General features: G+C 53.6%; 1 protein-coding gene across 2 annotated transcripts in view; it reads right to left on the bottom strand.

Moving 5' to 3' along the window:
* prdm16 (PR domain containing 16) overlaps window positions 1–19,307 on the bottom strand; it is a gene marked incomplete at both ends in the record, with an annotated part of 26,003 nt that continues 6,696 nt past the window's right edge. Inside the window, 13 exons of one of the 2 annotated variants that reach the window (XM_084479235.1) lie at window positions 1–135; window positions 728–911; window positions 1,686–1,958; window positions 5,615–5,786; window positions 7,244–7,413; window positions 7,777–7,854; window positions 7,972–8,144; window positions 10,848–10,935; window positions 11,187–12,864; window positions 13,546–13,699; window positions 14,116–14,281; window positions 14,980–15,181; window positions 18,714–18,816. In XM_084479235.1, coding sequence (XP_084335361.1) covers window positions 1–135; window positions 728–911; window positions 1,686–1,958; window positions 5,615–5,786; window positions 7,244–7,413; window positions 7,777–7,854; window positions 7,972–8,144; window positions 10,848–10,935; window positions 11,187–12,864; window positions 13,546–13,699; window positions 14,116–14,281; window positions 14,980–15,181; window positions 18,714–18,816 — 3,576 coding nt within the window. The remainder of the gene's footprint in view (window positions 136–727; window positions 912–1,685; window positions 1,959–5,614; window positions 5,787–7,243; window positions 7,414–7,776; window positions 7,855–7,971; window positions 8,145–10,847; window positions 10,936–11,186; window positions 12,865–13,545; window positions 13,700–14,115; window positions 14,282–14,979; window positions 15,182–18,713; window positions 18,817–19,307) is intronic. The other variant, XM_084479234.1, reaches the window with a different exon arrangement.

The following is a 19,307-nucleotide window of genomic DNA, read 5'->3' as shown; positions in this document are numbered from 1 at the left end:
CTAGATGTGGTTGAGGGGGTGGAAGGTGCCGGTGTCGGACGGCCCACCGCCCAGGCCCAGCCAGGCGTCCAGCGAGTTCTGGGAGGGCGTGTGCAAAGGGTTGTTCTCCGAGAGGGACAGCATCATTGCATAAGCCTGGAGGAGCGGAACACACACACACACACACACACACACACACACACACACGTGCTTAACAAGAGGCCAGACGCACACGCGGAACACTGATTCTCTTAAAGGGCCAGACACGCGATGATGGCAGGTCGGTTTTGAAGACAGGTGGAAGGAGCAAGATGTTAATTTGTTAGTGGAAAGAGGAAGAAGGGAGTAAAGGTAGAGTTACGGTTCCACGTTGATGCGACGCAACGATGACGCAGACACTTTGACGCAGTCGGGAACCTGTTTTTGTCCTGCGTCGGGTTTTAGTGAAAGGACCAATCACAGCCCTTGCTGTTGCATCTCCTAGACGCAAGGTTAACACTTTTGGGAGGCGCGCGTCAGACCCTTGCAAGGAGGGTCCGCAAGGACGTAATGGGTCCGTAAATCCCCTTGCGTCGCGCCAACGTGGAACCATAACTCTACCTTAAGAGTGGGGAGCCAGAGTTTGTCTCTGGAGATTGGGTTTCTGTACATGATGGGATCAGTGGATCCTGGTGGGAATCAGTTCGAGTGGGCGAGAGGTGGCGAGGGGAGGTGGGGCCTGATGGGGGGGGGGGGGGAGGTCACCTACCTGGGTCTTAGCCTGCCTGTACAACGTCTCTTTCAAGGCCTCCGACTCTAGCGAGGTGTTAAATATGTCTTTGACGTCGAAGGACGGCTCGTCCCCGGCCGCCGCCTTGCGGAGCCCGTCCAGGCTCTTGGGGAAGCTGGGCAGACCCTCCAGGTCCAGGAGGGGCCCCTCCTCTTCTATACACCTACACACACCAGGAGGGACGGGGCCAGGTGGGGGGGGGGGGGTGATGATGGGGCAGTGACGATTGGTGGACGGATTGATGGATGGAGGATGAATTGATGGATGGAGGATGAATTGATGGACGGAGTAAAATGATGGATGGAGAGATGCAGAGAAGAAGAGTAGACGAAGAAGAAGGTTGGATTATGGAAGGGGGATGAAAAACAAGAGCGAGGGAGCAGGTAAAGAGAGATGTTGACATGGAGGAGACGGGAGAGGAGGAGGAGGAGGAGGAGGTGAGATGGAGGAAGAGACAAAAGGGGAAGGAGAGGAGCAGGGGTGGACCTCAGATTAGCTGGGAGCAAAACATCGGCGTTCCCGCTCTCGTGACCCTGACCCTGGCAGTCAGACGGACATACGGAATTCTCCGTCCGGACGTAAACACAAGAAGAGCAACGAGGAACGTGTTTGGGGGGCGTAAACTTAACGCATGTTGGGTTCTTGATGGGACCGGCGGTGGGATGTCCCACAGAGAGACAGCACGCTCTCAATCAGACGCTGCAGACGCCTTCGTCGTACCTCTTGGTCAAACCCAGAACGCCATACGGACGTATGGCGTTCTGGGTTTGACCAAGAGGTACGACTTGGCGGCTTGACATCGGAGCTGTGACTCTTGACTCCGTCACCAGAATCTTCCCGTGATCTTAGCGGTTAGCTGCGGGGGGTTAGTGTGCGAAGGGATCAATGAAACGACGGCGGCGGCGGTGGCGGCGAGGGGCGGGAGGCGCGTGCGTACCTGCGCGTGTGTTCGTAGCTCATCGCCAGCGGGGCCGCCTCCGCCCCGTCGTCCTCCTCGTCCTCCTCCTCGTACGCTCCCGCCGCCATGGCGACGGGGGAGGGGGACTCGGGCGCCTCGTCCTGGGACTTCTCCGTCAGGCTGCCCTCCTCTTCCTCCTCGTCGTCGCCCTCCTCCTCCTCCTCCTCCACCCCCCCTCCTCCTCGCGGGGCCAGCTGGGAGCCAGAGGAGAGGGCGTGGCCGACCGGCCGCTCCTCCTCAGCCTGCTCCGACCTGGGGGGGGGGGGGGTCAAGGGGAGATGGGGAGACGGGGGTCAGTTGAAGTGCGGGGGGGAGGGGGGGGAGGTGCATTCAAGCCATTGTTTATCAAACGGTCGCCCCGTAGACGGAGGCTTCCGCTGAAAATATTGTTTAGAAGATTTTTGTTGTTGTTTTACAGATGTTTCACGATAGGAGTCGAAGAGGAGAAGTGATCGCAGTCAGATGACACGCGATGAAAATGACACATACAGTACATACATGAGCAGCACACACAGACACACGCAAAGGGCTTGGGTGGGTCTGGGACTGTTTGCTGCCACGGTGCCTACAGCCACTGAAAAGCCTGCGGTGGGGCTTCAGGTTACGTTCTGTCCCCAGACGGACGGACGGACAGCCTTCTGTCCTCTCTGCAGCCCTGCCTGACGGGAGCTGTGGGCTGGATTACTTTTTAGAGTAACGTTGGAGTGACTTTAGTTACTTTGAGTGACTTTCTGTTCACGTGTTGAAAAACACAGTTGGTAGGGTTCAGTTGGTTTTCAGTTAACCAAGTCAGGGAATGAAGCGGCACTGTTCCCTGTGTAGAACTTTAAACCGCTCAGGTGTAGAAAGGCCCAGACTATCCCCCCGCCCACCTCCCTCGCTCGCTCGCAGTGTCTGAAACCCGTGAGTCACCAGCGCAGACACAACCGTCCCGGCCTCAAACTTCGCTGTCTGCACAAACAAACATGGCTGCCAACAGCGGCCCCCAAACGGCCCCCAGGAATGATTAATTGTCCCGGGGGTCCCTGGTGGGCGGGGGGCCGACGAGGGGGGCCCACTGATGGATGTGAGTGAGCGGATCTGACGGCCGAGTCTGCAGGAGCGGGGCTATCAGGGACGCGCTGCCATGTCGACGTTATCCAGCTGCTGCTCTGCTCCTACTGTCCCCTGGATACCGCGCATGATGTCATTTCCTCCTTCCCTTTCTTTGGTGGTGGTAAGGGTTGGGGGTTGGGGGGGGGGGGGGGCAGGCAAGCGGTGTGCATTCATCAGGGCAGACAGGGCTACCTCAGGGGAGGACGGCTCCAGGAGCGGCCCTGGGTCACACACACACACACACACACGCGGTGGGTGGGTCGCTGGGACAGGGAAAGACCTCCAGCGGCACAGCCACCAGTACCGCCACCAGTACCGCCACCAGTACCACCACCAGTACCACCAGCACCGGCACCACCAACAGCAGCACTACCACCCCCATCACCAACAGCAGCCCCCACCAGCAACACTACCACCCCCACCACCCCCACCATCACCGCTACCAACAGCAGCCCCTCCAGCAGCAGCACCGCCAGCACCACCCCCGACCCCAGCAGCACCAACTATAGAAACCTCTTCTCTTGCAGATCCAGTGTCCCTTTAATCAAATTGCCAAGCGAGTGGTGGCGGGGGGGTTGTGTGTGTGTATGTGGAGACAGTGTAGCTCTGACATAGTGTGGGGGGGGGGGGGGGGGGGGTGGTGGTGGGTGGCTGGATTGTGTCATTTAGTCTAAACACGTCAGCGGGCTGTTTGTGTTAGCGGTCCGGGGGTCCGAGGGTGGCTGGGGAAGGAGCTCCGTCGTCAGTGGGACAGATGAATGCCCCAAGCTGAGACCCCCATACCCCCCCCCCCCCCCCGTTTCCCCCTGCACGCGCACACACACACACACACACACACACACACAGACACACACACACACCACCGGCCATGGAGCCCCAAGGGCTAGGGAGGAAGCTAAGCTGCCTCCCACAGTAGGAAGACACCCGGTCTGGGGTCTCCTCCTCCACCGCCGTGTATCAACAGCAGCCCTGGTTACAAGTCAGGGTGGAGTCTCTTCAGGTCTCCACACCTCAGCTGTACCCCCCCACCCCCCTTCACACGATGGACCAGTGTTCGCGATCGCCGCTCAGCCCCCCCCCCTCATGAGGGACTCATGAGGGGCTCATGAGGGGTAACAACGTTAACAATAATTAAGGAGAAGAAGGTTAACGAATAGAAAGAAAACAATGAGGCGGTTTCCCGTAACTCCCATGTGTGGCTTCCCCTGGCGCGCGGCTGAACAGGATTCAAGGGGCGCATTGAGGGCTGGGTGGTGCTGGTGGTGGTGGTGCTGCTGGCGGAGTCGGGCGGTTGGGGGGGAGTTGGGGGTGGGGTCTGACAAGCGTGATTACCGCAGCTCAGCGGGCCTACGGATGGATGTCTGCGGCCCGTGTTTGACTTCGTCCCTCCGAAGGGAAAATAAACACGCGGGGCTGCCTGGTGGGCAGGACAGAAAGCAGGACACTTAGGGTGAATTACAGATATTAAGATGTCAGGCCCGGCCCGGCGGGATGGGCCCCGGTATGGAAGCCAGATGGCACCGGGAGGGCTGGCTGGGGGGGTGGGGGGGGTAAATTGGCTTCCTTCGAGGCGGTGCCTCTAATGGTCACTGACAGGGAGGTGGGGGCGATGCCCAGACAGACAGACAGACTCACAGACAAACAGTCAGACAGACAGAAATAGAGATAGATAGACAGTGGGACAGACAGACAGACTCACAGACAGACAGACGGACAGACAGATGGAATTCCAGAAAGGCAGACAGACGGACATACAGACAAGACAGAAATGGAGATAAATAGTCTCACAGTCAGACAGACAGACATACACTCAGAAAGACAGACTAACAGACAGAGTCAGACAGACAAAAATAGATACAGATGGGTATGGCCAGACCGACGGACTTACAGACAGAATGGCATAGAGACGGCCTTACAGACAGACAGACAGACAGACAGACAGACAGACAGACAGACAGACAGGCAGGCAGACGAATAGACAGATAGAAGGATAGACGGACCGTATGGCAGATGGACTGACGGGCATAACATTATATTAGGTTTCAGAAAGGCATTATTCACACTAATAGGTTGGAGAAAGAAAGAAAGAAAGAGAGGAAGAAAGGAGGAAAGAAAGACGGAACTCGGAGAGAAAAGGGACAGCGATGGAAAGAGACGAAAAACATTCAACAGTGAAAGATTCTACTACTACTACTCAAAACAGATCATTAGTCACCATGGCAACTGGGGTAAAAGTGTACAAGTCAGTGTTGTGGTTCTGGCAGGACAGCCTGGACTCTGTGGTCTGTGGTGGGGGATCGTGTTGCTGGACCCCACCGACATGTCCTGCCAACCACACTTGAACCACTAGATGGCACTGCACACTAAGTATTACTGCTGCTGCTCACTGTTGCTACCCATTCTACTACCTGTGTGTGTGTGTGTGTGTGTGTGTGTCGGGGTGTGTGTGCTCTGCCTTGTGTATATCATAATTACTCTCTGTATAAACTTCAACTACAAAAATCAAACATTGGTTTGCTGTGTTCGTGTGTACACATGCATGTGCATAAGTATGATCATATGCGGGTGAATATGTGTGCATACTAATGTGTGCGTGTCTCTGAATAGCATGTGTGTGTCTGTGTGCGTGCGTGTGTGTGTGCGTGCGTTCCTGTGTGTATGAATAATGCATGTGTCTGTGCAAGCGTGTGCTTGTGCGGTGTGTGTGTGTGTGAGTGTGCGAGTGTGTGTTCATGTGTGTGTAAATAAATGCATGTGTGTGTGTGCGTGTGTGCGTGCGAGTGTGTGTTGGTGCAGAGTGTGTGTGCTCCTACCTCTTCTCGGTGGAGCTGGAGGCCTGGTTCATCTCACTGTTGGAGATGAAGTTGCGGATTTCCGAGAAGTACGAGTCCTCCTTCTCCTCTAAAAGTGCATGATTGTCTGGCTCCGAGGTCGGCGAGGAGATGGTGGTTCCCAGGTTGGAATGCATCCCAGGCTGCTGGCTCACTGTCAGACATGACGCGCGCACGCACACACACACACACACACACACACACACAGGCACAGGGACACGCACACACACACACACACACACACACACACAGGCACACGCACACACACACACACACACACATACGAACGCATGCACACACACACACACACACACACACACACACACACACACACACAGGGACATGCACACACACACACACACACACACACACACACACACACACACACACAAATGCACGCACGCACACACACACACACACACAGATACGCAAGCGTTAAAACCAACAGTTAGTTTTGGGTGGTTCATAGTAACATATCTGGAAAAGAAAACAATCTTAACGCGTAATTTGTGTAATTGAAATAACCTGGATTTTCTTATGTGAGGGAACATAAATGGAGGCAAACGAGGTTGTTATAATAATGATATTAATAATATAATAGTATAATGCTCAAATAATACATATGCAATAATTATGCACTAATAATAATACCATAAACAGAAATTCCACTTCCTACTTGATGTTATGGAAACCGCTTAATTAATAGCAGAGTCTCCCTACAGCAGGCCCGGCATCGCGCCCGCTGAATGTATTTTAAGAGACGGCCGTAGCCTTTCAGAAACAAAACGTGAATAAAATAAAATCTTGGCGGCCGCTGTGCTCAGTCCATGACGTTTCCGAGGTTGGGTTTCACGCAGAGAGAGACAGAACGAGGCATCCGCCATCGATTCCCCCGCCGCCAGCACGCACAGTAAATACGGGTTGTTATTCAAATGTCCGGCGCGGTATGGTGTGTAACTCTACTCTCGCCCCGGCTCCGCAGCTGTGATGTCAGACCAACGGCATTCCGTGTCAATCCCGCTCCGAGTCGGTCAGTGTTTACTGCCAGGGGTGTCTATTTGGGAGGGTGGGGGCGGGGGAGGGTGGGGGGATCCATCTTAGTTCCTGCCAATGAGGATTGTTAACTTTAGGGCTTATGTAACGGCTCTGTGGAGAGCCAGCGGCCGGAGATGGAAAAAGTGATTTTGACAGCGAACCTTGTTGTCGGCCGACTTCAGAGTAAGTGTGTTGCTGAAAGGTCGAGGTAGACTTCATCCCCGTCCCAGCCCCACGCTCACTATTAAAAGCCCTTTGGGTTGGGAACCTAGAGGATTTGGAGACTTATTTCATCGTTCTTTGGGGGGGGGGGGGTCTTGGATTGTATATTGTAGTTTATATATAGTATTTTTGGATGATTTAAGTGAATTTGAAGGCCTGCCCGTATCACTAGGCAGAAGCATGCTCAAACCCCTGGCTCTTCCTCCTATTGGGTCGTACAGTATTAACAACACATGTGAAGGTGGTTCTGTCGGCTACGGTCGTCCATCGACACATCCCGTCTGGGATGTTACGGTTTCAACAGGGATTGGAGTTTGATTTGATCGCTGACAAACTAGCGAGCGTGCCGCTCACCAGGAATGTTCTCGTGCTCATGCTTCTTGAGGTGGCGGTCCAGGTTGGTCTGCTGGCCGAAGCAGCGGTTGCACAGGTGACACTTGAAGGGCTTCTCCTTGTTGTGGATGTTGCGCACGTGTCTCTGCAGGTTGGACGAGATGCTGAAGGACCGGTCACAGTATTTACACCTGGAGGGGGAGAGAGAGAGAGAGAGAGAGAGAGAGAGAGAGGGAGAGAGAGAGAGAGGGTGAGAAGAGACAGAGGTAGAAAGGGGGAGGAGAGAGAGAGAGAGAGAAAAAGGGGGAGAAGGGAGAGAGTGGGAGGAGAGAGAGAGACAATGGGAGAGTGGGAGGAGAGAGAGAGTTAGAGAGGAGGAGGAAAGGGGGGGAAAGAGGTAGACAAAGAGGGAGAGAGAGAAAGAGAGACGGAGGAGAGAGAGCAAGAGAAAGGGAGAGAAGGAGAGAGAGAGTAGAGCAGAGGGAATCGGACGGCCGGTAGGAGGATGGGAGAGGAGAGAGGGACGAAGGCCAGGAGGAGGGAGGAGGAGGTACCTGTACGGCTGCTCCCCTGTGTGCGTCCGCAGGTGTCTGGTGAGGTTCGCGGAACGGGGGAAGATCTTCCCACAGTACCTGTCGGGGGGGGGACCAGACACCAGACACACACGTTTGTTATTTGGCCTCGCAACCAGGTGCGCTTTCAGCTAGCTTTAGCGGTATCGCGGGCGGCTCCCTGCGCGGCGGACTCACCTGCAGGTGTAGCGCTCCTTGCCCTTGCGTAGGATGGCGTCCGAGAGGGAGGGGGCCGGGGAGCGGAAGTTGAAGAGCGGGTGGGCGGAGTGCTGTAATGAGGTGGGCGGGGCGTCCAGCTTGAGGGAGCCGAAGCTCTCCAGCTTCTCCGTCATGTTCTCCATGGCAGACATCTGGGGGAGGGGGGAGGAGCCACCAGAGAGCACGTCATTTCATTGGTCACTCTGGTTTGGAATGACGGCGGGGATGTGGAGCTTTTGGATTCACGTGTTGTTGCCCTCTAACTCATATAATAACCCATCCGGTACATTTTGATTCTCCCTGTTATTTTGGAGACTCAAACTGTGACATAAATAATGATTCTTTTTATTAAATTGTTCACAAAGAGGTTGACCGAGACAGAGTGAGACAGAGAGAGAGAGAGAAAGAGAGAGAGAGAGAGAGAGAGAGAGAGACACACAGAGAGAGAGAGGGAAGTGGGACGTCTGGGGAAGGCGCTACAGCAGAGCTCAGCCTTGTTCATTGTGCTTCAGGGAGGGGGTTCATAAAGTGTTCATGTGTGGCTTTTCCCCCCACCACGCATCACCGCAGGTCTCCCATCCCACCAGCGCCCACACTCTGCTCCTCAGCCCTTTGCCTCGTGCACCCTGACCCAAGCCGCCCAGTGGCCAGGCGGAGGGGCCAGGGTCTGAGCAGCAGCAGAACAGTGTGGTCCAGATACGGCTGACCGATAACCACTTCCCCTCTGAGGAGGTTGGGGTGGGGGGGGGATGGGGGGGGGCTCGGGAACAAAGGCCGCAGACGATGGGGGAGTTTATTTGCCAAAAGCAGCTTACATCCTTCCTAAGTGTTTTTGTTTTGTTTTGTTTTTCCCTTCTCTGTCTGTGAGCGAGCGCGGGGACGGCGGAGACACGGGGACAGACACTCTGTCTCGGTGTGTTTATTCGCCCCCTGTGTGAGAACGGGGCGTAGGAGCCCGTGGGCCGGCGACGCCGTCATGCGACCGAATTAGAGGTGGCATTGTGTTGGGGGCTGGGAGGATCTGGGGCCCGAGACGGCCGGCCCCCTGGGAGAGAGAGAGAGCGATATTGGGATCTGCTCCTCGGGGGGGGGGGATTCTGGTCGCTGCTGCTGCTAGTGGTGGTGGTGGTGGTGGTGGTGGTGGTTGTGGTGGTGGAGCTGATGGTGGTGGTGTGGTGGTGGTGGTGGTTTTGATTATGAGTTTGAGAAGAGGGGGCCGTTTGAGTGGAATACTATTAAACAACCGGACACTAGGAGGACTATTCTATAGCTAAGTGATTCTGTAAATAAATGCTCACAATACGTGCCAAATGCTCACAAAACGTGCCAGCAATACTGTGAAATATTAACCCATATTAACCAATAAGTAAAAGATAGATTAGAGGATACATATGCTAAATATGATTATCAGCTGTTGGCTGTGAGCCAACATTCTCCCCGACTGAATACCTCATCAGTGCAGTCAGGGAACAGTAATAAAAGCTGTGTAATTTCATGTCAGCTTGTATCTATTTACATTGTGTGTATATTTTATGAAGCGTATTTGATTCTAAAGATATAGTGTGGTGCTGCAGGAACGAAGCACCAACTTGTGTGATTTCCCTTTTGCTGGATCATATAAAAAAAGTGTCATACACACAAATGCATAGCCTGTCAATTCTTGTGTGTGTTTGTGTGTGTGTGTGTGTGTGTATCTGTCTGCATATGCACCGGCAACTGTGTGTATTGCAAAGTCACGATTGATAGAGGACCCAGATTTCCAGGTCAGATAAAACGATTTCCCCAACAAGAGCCCCCCATTCTCATGGACACAAACACAGGATGTCCTTGATGGACAAAGTGCTATTATCTAGCCAGCCAGCCAGCCAGCCAGCCAGACCCGAACAACAAGCCCTTCTGCTCTGAAGGGGGGGGGGGGGGGAGTTATTAACCATTCTGTGTGCTCCCAGCGCATGAAACAATGCCACGGCTAACTTTAGCCTAGCCAAGTGGCTATGCGAGGCATCCAACCCACAATTCAAACGCTTATTCTCTTCTCCACCCCGTCGTCGGTATTATTTATTAATACTATCATTCCCTGTAATCAAGAACCTGAAGAGGCCGGGTCGGGTCGGAGGGACAGCTGAACAATGTGGCTGATTGTCCCGAGGGCCCCGGCGATAAGGCCCGTGTGTCTTCAGAGCGAAGGTAGCGGGCGGCGCGCAACACAGGCGCCGCCGCCGCAGACAAAGGGAGAAATGGCACACCGACCCCTCGAGGAATAACATCAACACTGAGGAATGATGGCCGGCGGAGGGGGCCAGCGGCGCGAGCCGGGGGCCGCGGCGTGGGAGGCTGCGCTGCCGTCCGTTCACAGAACGCACGCCCCGTTAAAACAGAATAATAATGATAATAATGGATCATATCTGGAGGTGTGAATCACCGGGATGCTGATTCCACCCCCCCCCACCCGTGGGAGTCTGCCTGGTCAAGGTTAAGGGGAGCGCACGTACATGACTGTTCTGGGATTAGAACAGAGTCCCGTTGCCGTGCTCTGCGTGGTCGTTTGGGGCGGTGATGTGTGTGTCGTTAGGGAGCAGGTAGGGCATGAGGCCTCGGCTCGGGGATGGGGGATCGAAGCCAATACTGTGGGACCCCCGATCATATCCTGCCCTCTATTACTTAGTCCTGAGTGTTTTGTGCAACTGTGTGTGTGTGTGTGTGTGTGTGTGTGTGTATGTGTGTGTGGGTGTGTGCGTGAGTATGTGTATGTGTGTGTGGTGTTTATGTATGTATGTGAGTTCGTGTGTGTGTGTGTGTTGCATGTGTGTGTGTGTGTGTATGTGTGTGTGTGTGTGTCGGCGTGGCGGTCCTACCTGGGGATGAAACAGCAGTGGCGAGGGCCTGAGGAACTTCTCCTTCAGCGCGCCCACCGGGTCCAGGAGTTTCCTCTTCTCCACCCTGCTGGACCAACAGCAAGGGGTAAAGGGTTACGTACCACGTAGCACCGCCGCACACCCACCTGGTCCCACCTGGTCTGTACACACGGCACAGACCACCATGGCACCTGGTCCCACCTGGTAGGGGCTCTACACAGACTCACAGGCCAGCATGCAACCCGGTCCCACCTGGTAGGGACTCTTATGTTTACACTATGGACTCCCGGAGCCCTGTGGGTGGAGGCAGACTTGCGGGTGAGCTCGGGGCTGTAATACCTGTACATGGGGTCCATGAAGAAGGCGGAGGGCTTGGCGTAGTGGAGGGGCGATGGCTGCGGGGGGTGAGACAGGCTCTGCTGGTGCTGCAGGCCCATGGGGGACTGGTGCAGCGACTGGGCGTGCGGCGGCATGTGCCCGGTCGGGGCGTCCTCCTTGGTGGGGGCCCCCTTGCCGGCCCCGTAGGCGTGGTGCTTGCGTCCCTGGGGGTCCGAGGCCACGCCGTTGGGCCCGCTGCGGCGCCGGCTGCCGATGCTGAGGTCCAGGGGCTGCTCCTCGCCGGTCGATGCCCGCGGGGCCCCGCCGTTGGGGTTGCCGGGCTTGGGCGGCGTCGGCGGGGACGGCTTGGTCTCCTTGGCCTTGGTGGTGAGGTCGAACGCCGACTCCGGGGTGGGCGCGGCGGGGGGCCCCGGCGCCGCCGGCGGCATTTTGTGCAGTTGCTCCCGGGGCGACTTGGGCTCGGGCTTGAAGAACAGGCCCGGGTTCAGGGCCCCCCGGTCGGTGCTGAAGGGGTACAGCGAGTGGGGGAAGTTGGGGAGGAACTGGAAGGGGAACATGGAATGGTAGGGCAGCGGGCCCATCTTCTTCTCCTGGTGGAGGCCCATCAGGCCGGGGCCGAAGTACTTCTCGGCGATGGAGGCGATGGCCTTGATGGAGTCGGTGGTGGCGGTGTGGGCGTGGCTGGTGGTGGGTGGCAGCGCCTGTTCGTCCGGCGGCGGGAAGAACGAGTGCTGGGCGACGGCCTTGGAGAGGAAGGGTCCCCGCTCCATGGGGAAGTGCGCCGGGCCGGCCATGGCCGACACCAGGGGCCCGTTCAGGTCCTCCGACCGGCGGCCGCCCTCCGGCCCCGGGGCCGCCGCCTGGGCCGCTTTCCTCCGCTTGCCGCTCCTCTCGCGCTCACTGTCGCCGTCGCTGTCCAGGTCGGAGCCGTCGCCCGACGCCGTGCCCGTGGTGGTGTCCAGGTCCGTGCCGCTCGTCGTGTTGACGTCCTCCAGGTCGCTGCCGTCCGACATGTCCGCCATCTTGGCCTTGGACTTGACCTCGCCGCTCGAGGACACGTCGGGTTTGCTCTCCTTCTCCTCCCTCTCCCCCTGGCTCAGGCCCCCGATGCCCCCGTTGCTGCCCCCCATGGAGCTCATCAGGGAGAGCGGCAGCGGCGCGTCCATGGGGCCGCGCTCCCCCTTGGCGTCCGGCCCCAGCGGGCTCTTCAGCAGGGGGTTGGGGGGCAGTAAGGGCGGCCGCGGGTACAGCGACGGCGCGAACAGGCCCGGGAAACCGTGCGACAGCGACGGGTAGCCGTGCGGCCCCGTGGAGAAGGGCAGGCCGGCGTGAGGGTGGGGCCGGGAGGTGAAGTAGTCAGTGAAGCCCAGGCCGGTGTGGGCCAGGCCCGGGTGGTGCGGGTGGAGGCTCTTGGCCTTGGCCATGAGGGGGCTGGAGCTCATGGGGATGCCCGGGTTGAACATCCCGACCGGGGAGCCGAAATGGTTCTTGCCCTCGCAGAAGCGCCGGTGCTTGTTGAGGGAGGAGGTAGTGCTGAACATCTGGCCGCAGTCTTTGCACTTGATCTGCGTGCGGCAGTCGGCGTGCATGCGCTTGTGGCGGCACAGGTTGGAGAACTGTGTGTATGACTTGTGACACACTTCGCCTGGGGGAGCAGGGGGACAAAGCCCACCAGGGCCTGGTTAAACCTATTTAAAAACTGTCTCTAAGTCTGTGTACCATTTCAACAACACAACAACACAATGTGTACATCAGGAGGAATGTAGATGGAGCTTCACATCAGGAAGTGTTTTAACAGTGTCGTAGATGAGGGTTATGAATGAGGAAAGGAGTGTATTGTGAATAGAATATGTTGAAGTGGATTAATACTTACCTTCCCGGTTACAAATCAACCGCAGTTCAACTAGGACTATAATATATAATATTACTGTAAATCAACCTTCAATTAAAATGAGTTCCTTATGACTTAATGAACTTAAATGACTTATTCTAACAAAACAAATCACTTAAAATATTCACTCAAATGATCACCAACACAACAAATGGGAATGAGAAAAGGGGCGGGGCTAGGGAAAAGTAGGAAGATGAAGAGGATGATGAGGAAGGTACAGATCGGGAGGAGGATGGTGGAGGTGGAGGTGGAGATGGAGGGTGAAGAAGACATGGATGGTAAGGAGGAGGCGGAGGAGGATGAGTGTGAGGAGAAGAAAGAAGAAGAGGAGGACATGGATGGTAAGGGATGAGAGGATGAGAACGATGTGGGTGAGGAGGAGGAAGAGGAGGAGGAGGAAGAGGAAGATGAAGGCGGCGAGGAGGTGGGAAGAGGCCCCCCCGCCGTGCGGCCATAGCTCTGACTCACAGATAAAGGGCTTGACACTGCTGTGGATGTGCTTGTGCTGCTTGAGCCCCGAGGACGTGGCGAAGGTCTTGCCGCACTCGGGGCAGGTGTGGGCGCGCGCCCCCACGTGCTGCGAGCGGATGTGCCGCTGCAGGTTGCTGGGGTCCGTGAAAACCTGTGTGTGTGTGTGTGTGTGTGTGTGTGTGCGTGTGCGTGTGCGTGTGTGTGTGTGTGTGTGTGCGTGCGTAGGGGGAGAGGGGGTGGGGGAAAGCAAGAGCACGGAAAACGTGAAGTAAATGCTTTCACCGTCTTCACATACAATGGGTGATAACAGCACGGTAATTACATATTTTAGCGTTTCTTTTGGCACTGACTGTCCCAAATAAAATAGCACAACAATAGCTATGCTAGCTAATGTTATTTCTTCCGTGATTCAATACATATTTCATGATAGAGGCAGAAGGACATACTATGATGCCCATGAATATTTTTGCACATCAACAACAGAAATGCTTTTTAAAATTGTGTCAAATGCCAGAGTGTAAATACAGTCAGGAGAGGGAGCCTTTGTCTGCTGTGTGCACAACTTACGTGTGGGGTGTGCTGTACCTTATCACAGTTTTCACACTCAAAGCGCTTGCCGCTGTCATGAGACATCTGGTGGCGGATTAGGTTGGACTTCCAGTTGAAGGCCTTGGGGCATTGGTCACACTTGTACTCTCGCTCCTCTGTGTGAACTATCATGTGCTGGCCCAGACTGGAGGAGCACAGGGGACATGGACAGTGGGGTTAGTTGATAGCGCTCTTTTGGCTCAGCCGGAGTAATCATGCAGAGAGCGCACATGGATCCTTCTCTTTGTTCATGTGTGTCTGCACTCCTGACCTGTTTGTGTTCAAGTGTGTCAAAATATACCAGGTCTATTTGCGGTATAATACTTGATAAATACTTGCAAATGATAAATCTACAAAATAGCATGGATTTCCTGTGTTGTTGCTTTGTTGTAACACTCCCTTATAAAAAACCCAAACCAAAAGAAGGTAAAAAGACTATTATTAACTCTAATTTTCTGTATACAAAGATATCTCATACTCAAGAAGAGGTGCATTGATGTGAATATTTTATAGAAACATATAAATATTTATATATTCATATATTTCCATATGTGTGTGTTCATATTCATATTTCTAATGTTGCTCTCTTTCTAATTCAGGATTTCTCAGCAGCAGCCATCTCTTCCATCAGGGCACCCTTCATTCATAAATCCCCTGATCTGCACCAGCACCCATCCCTACCATCAGGGCACCCTTCATTCATAAATCCCCTGATCTGCACCAGCACCCATCCCTACCATCAGGGCACCCTTCATTCATAAATCCCCTGATCTGCACCATCACCCATCCCTACCATCAGGGCACCCTTCCCCCTCATGAAGCCCGTCCCACGCGGTTCTTCACCTGTACTCGTTGGGGAAGATCTTCTCACAGTCTTTGCACTCGTGGACGGCCTCGTCGCTGTCCTCCCGCTCCTGCTTGAAGTCCTCGCTGAGCGTGTCAAACAGCGAGCCGGAGCTGGAGCACGAGTACTTCTGGTGCCGCCGCAGCTCCAGAGACGTGGTGAACAGCTCGTCGCAGTCCTCGCAGCGGTACATCTGCTCATCTGCACACATATCACACACACACACAGACACATACAAACGCAGGCACACACACACACACACAGAAAGCCAAGCCATGAATACACTGTTGAAGGTACTCAGTATGTTACAGGAACGAGTCATTAAATTAAATATAACAAGTGATTTATTCAAACTAAATGCAACTGCTTAGAGGTGAGCCCCAGCAGCCCTATGATTCCCCCATGAGCCTCTGTTATTGTTATAAAATATGATTACCAGATGAACATGAAATGAATATATATTACGAGGAAGGAGGTATGATCACAAGGCGGCTAACAACGCCGGGCGTTCAAAGGCAAGAAGAACAACGACGACGGCAGAGAAGCCAATCAGAACGCGTGTCCTTTACCTCCCTGTCCTTCGTCCTTACACGCCACCAGGTTGCTTACAGCTAATCACGCTCGTGTTTGAGCGGTAAAAAACACCCGATCGTCCAAATTGGCATTCGCATAAAGAAGCGGGGGGGGGGGGGGGGGGGGGGGGGGGAGGGGGGGAGGGAGGGGAGGAGGTGAGAGGGTGGAGGGATCAATTAGCGGTAAAACATGGCCTTCATTAACTCGGCTAATGGCTTGCCGGGGCGGTTGGCCGCGACGCGGTCCCGGGCCCTAACAACACGCAGGGGGAAACAATAAGGCTCGCTCTTCCCTTTCCAAGTAGATAACCTTTACGGTACTTCGCAGCACCAAGGTCAAACACATTAAACACAGGCCAACTTTTCAATGGAGAGTTCCTGAACGCAACGCCAAGTTCAACAGCTCTGGGGGGAGAGGCTGGCTGGGCTGGCTGTGTGCGCGCGTGTGTGTGTCGGTGTAGTTATTCATGTGTGGATGTGTGTGGATAACTTTGGTTGGAGTAAAATAGAGGTCAATTATATGTGTGCATGGGGTTTTTGTGTGTACAGGTGTGTGGCCCTACATGTGTGTGTGTGTGTGTGTGTGTGTGTGTGTGTGTGTGTGTGCGTGTGGGTATGCGTGCGGGCATGTATGTCTGTGTGTGTGTGCGTGCGTGTATGTGTGGGTATGCGTGCATGTATGTGTGTGTGTGTGTGTTAGTGTGTGTGTGTTTACATAACATTTTCCTAACAGAATGAGCCATGAGGGGCCGAGGCAGCAGAGTTTGAGCGGCGCTGGGACTCACTGTTGTTCCCATGCCAACCCGCCCTCACCTGATTCCACTGTGGACCCCCCCCCACCCCTCCCCTCCGACCACCACCACACCACACCAGCCACCCACCCATCCATCCATCATTTCGGACGGAGCCTAATGAGTTCATCCGAGATGACTTACAGTGCGCGGCTCACCTGTCCCCGCCCGCAGGTGGCCGTTTACCCAGCCGGAACGTCTTGGCAGCGTTAGCAAAGGGGCATTAGCGATGTTAGCATAGCCACGCTGACCTTGGTGCTACGGCCAAACGACCCGCTGGTCAATGGGCCGTGGAGTCGGAGGCTAAAGCTAACACGCCAAACGGCCGCGCCGTGCGGAGGATGTGGCCCATATATCACAGGGAGCGCGTCTCGCTAGGAGGGAACCGCGGGCTGGCGGAGTCACAACAGACCGTTATTTCTCAACAGTAAAGCGAGAGGGAGGGGGGGTAAAATGTCACCGTACTTCTCTTTTGAATGAGTGCGTGTTTCCCAAAGGGGGGATCCACCGAGCAGCTTTGAGCCGATGTATTTATTTACACGTACTGGTACATACACTCGTCTCAAACACAAAGGGTAGGCTACAACTTTTAATTGTGTGTATTGGTATTGTATGTTGGCCTATTGTGGAGTATTCTGTGTGTCTATGGGAATAGTTGTGAGTGTCTCGTTTTCTTTTGTTTAGTTAGCCAGCCAGTGGAGCGGGATAAGCTCTACGTGTGCGTGTGTGTGTGTGTGTGGGAGGGAGGGGGTGGGGGGGTGCATGGACTCATAAACGGGGAGACTAATAGCTCTCCGCTAGAAGAAGGGAAACACAATTATGTGCAGTTTAGCGGCTAATCTGGGAGCATGGGTGAGCTCTCGGGGGACTCTTCAAGACCTCTACTTCAAATTCCTTCTCCGATAAGCCCGAGAGAGAGCGCGCGCGTTGGCAAGCTCCGCGCCACAACACGCACGCGCACGCACGCTAGATGCAAATAATTTGAGAAGGACCAGGTGGACTCACTCGTCTTTATTTTTCTGTCTGTCTCTCTCGCTATCCTTCCTCGTTCTCACTTTTCCCCCATGTCTCCCAGACATAACAAAAAAATAAAAATCCCGCGCACGCGCCGCGAACACGCACGTGATCACAACCTATAGCGATGCGATACACTGATACGCTGACTGAGAGCGGATTGACTGCAGCCAATTGCATTCCTCCGCCGTCTTTCAAGCGCTCCTTTAATTTACCAGTCTGTTTCTCTTCAATAATCTCGCGTGCTGCCGTACACTCCCTTTTCCACCCCTCCGTTGTATCCCCTGTTCTTCTGGCAGAGACTTCTGACCCGCGCTATATAGTATTATACATGGGAGGGGAGGGGGGACACACAGACATTGTGTGTAATTCCGAACGTCTCACGAACATCGTGTTTTCTCTCCCCCCCCCCTTTGATAGTTCATGACAAGTTAAAGTAATCAGCTTTTTTTTTCTCCTCCACTAGCGGTTTCCCCGAAAGACTTGGAAAACACAACAACACACTGTTACCTGACAACCTCCCTCCACCGCAATAAGTACAATATGTTCACGAGGAGTCCAGCAGCGGAACTGCGGGCCGTTTCCCGCCGAAGCGAGAGTTCGCGAGACGGGCCCTAATCGAAGCTGAACATCAAAGCCAGATCGGGAGATAAACAATAAGAAAGAAGTGCACGTTCAATTTGACCCGGAGGCGGTCCGGATGAAAGGAGGAAGAGGTAAACTAATGAGTCTCGGATTACGTGACCCCTGGACACGTGACGGAGACAATTAATCGACCCTCGTTCGTTGGCGTAGTGCCTTAAAACGGAACGCATCTAAACATTGAATAGGACAGTGTCAAATGAACACCGAATTAAGGAACAGCGGCCAGCGTAGAGGCCTACGACATTCACTCTAGATGAGAACCGCGTTAATTGGAGTCTCCTTCATTGAATAAACGTTAAATGTGATGTGTAGATCATCTCATGATAAAAAAAACCTGAACCATTTAAAAGATGGGTTATTTAATGAATGGCAAGCCTCGAAGCTTTTCTTTAACTATGTGCTTTATGGGCTTATCGCAACGTGAGTATTATCGAGAGGGCTAGGCCTATTCAATTACTGGCTCCACGCCTACAACAAAATGCCTGCCACCTTCTTAGCCTTTTTTTTATGGTCACAATTTAAAAAAAAAACAGGTGCGAGATTTAATTGAGTCATTGCATTCATTGCATCTCCAGAACACCTTGCTGGGTTAAAAAAAAAACTTGGCCTATTGCCATCCTTGTCACATTAGCGGTTATGCAATGCACAGAAGCGATGAGATGTAGGTTAAATTTGTTTAAATGGCGCACTAATGATGCACGCTGAGCTTACCTTCCAGGTTGAGCGCCATGGATCCCTCGGGGAAGATGCCGTCCTTCATATAAACCAGAAGCTCTTCCCCCGGTTCGATATCACGGACCGCTTTATAATAGATCTGAGGTAGACGGAGAGAACACGTTTCAATGCAAGTCCTCATGCACCTAATGACTTAATAATGCAATGTAAGATCCATAAAGCATACGTTTTAAACAATGATAACGAATAAAATAGCAGGATAATATTAAATTAAATGATACAAACATAAATCAATATGATTATTAGGACTATCGTTTTTAAAAGGACAGCATGTGTCAGTGCTAGAAAAATATCTCTGTTGATTATTGCAGCTTCAGTTAATGTAAATAACAATATAGATTTGTGTTAAATAATCCAGGACAAGACATCGGATTTAATTAGAAAATGTTCAATAAAATAACTAAGAACAACACATACAAATATACGAATTGTCGATAATTCTCTCAAAATGCATCTATTGAAATACGTTTTTTTTTTTTTATATATATTTTTATATATAAAATGACTGTGCAACCTATCCATCTCCACTTAAATTCCAGACGAGACAAAGAAACGAATACTAACAGGAAA

This window comes from Micromesistius poutassou (assembly GCF_964030765.1).
Source record: "Micromesistius poutassou genome assembly, chromosome: 15".
NCBI lineage: Eukaryota > Metazoa > Chordata > Actinopteri > Gadiformes > Gadidae > Micromesistius > Micromesistius poutassou.
This window is presented reverse-complemented; position numbering and strand designations above follow the sequence as displayed.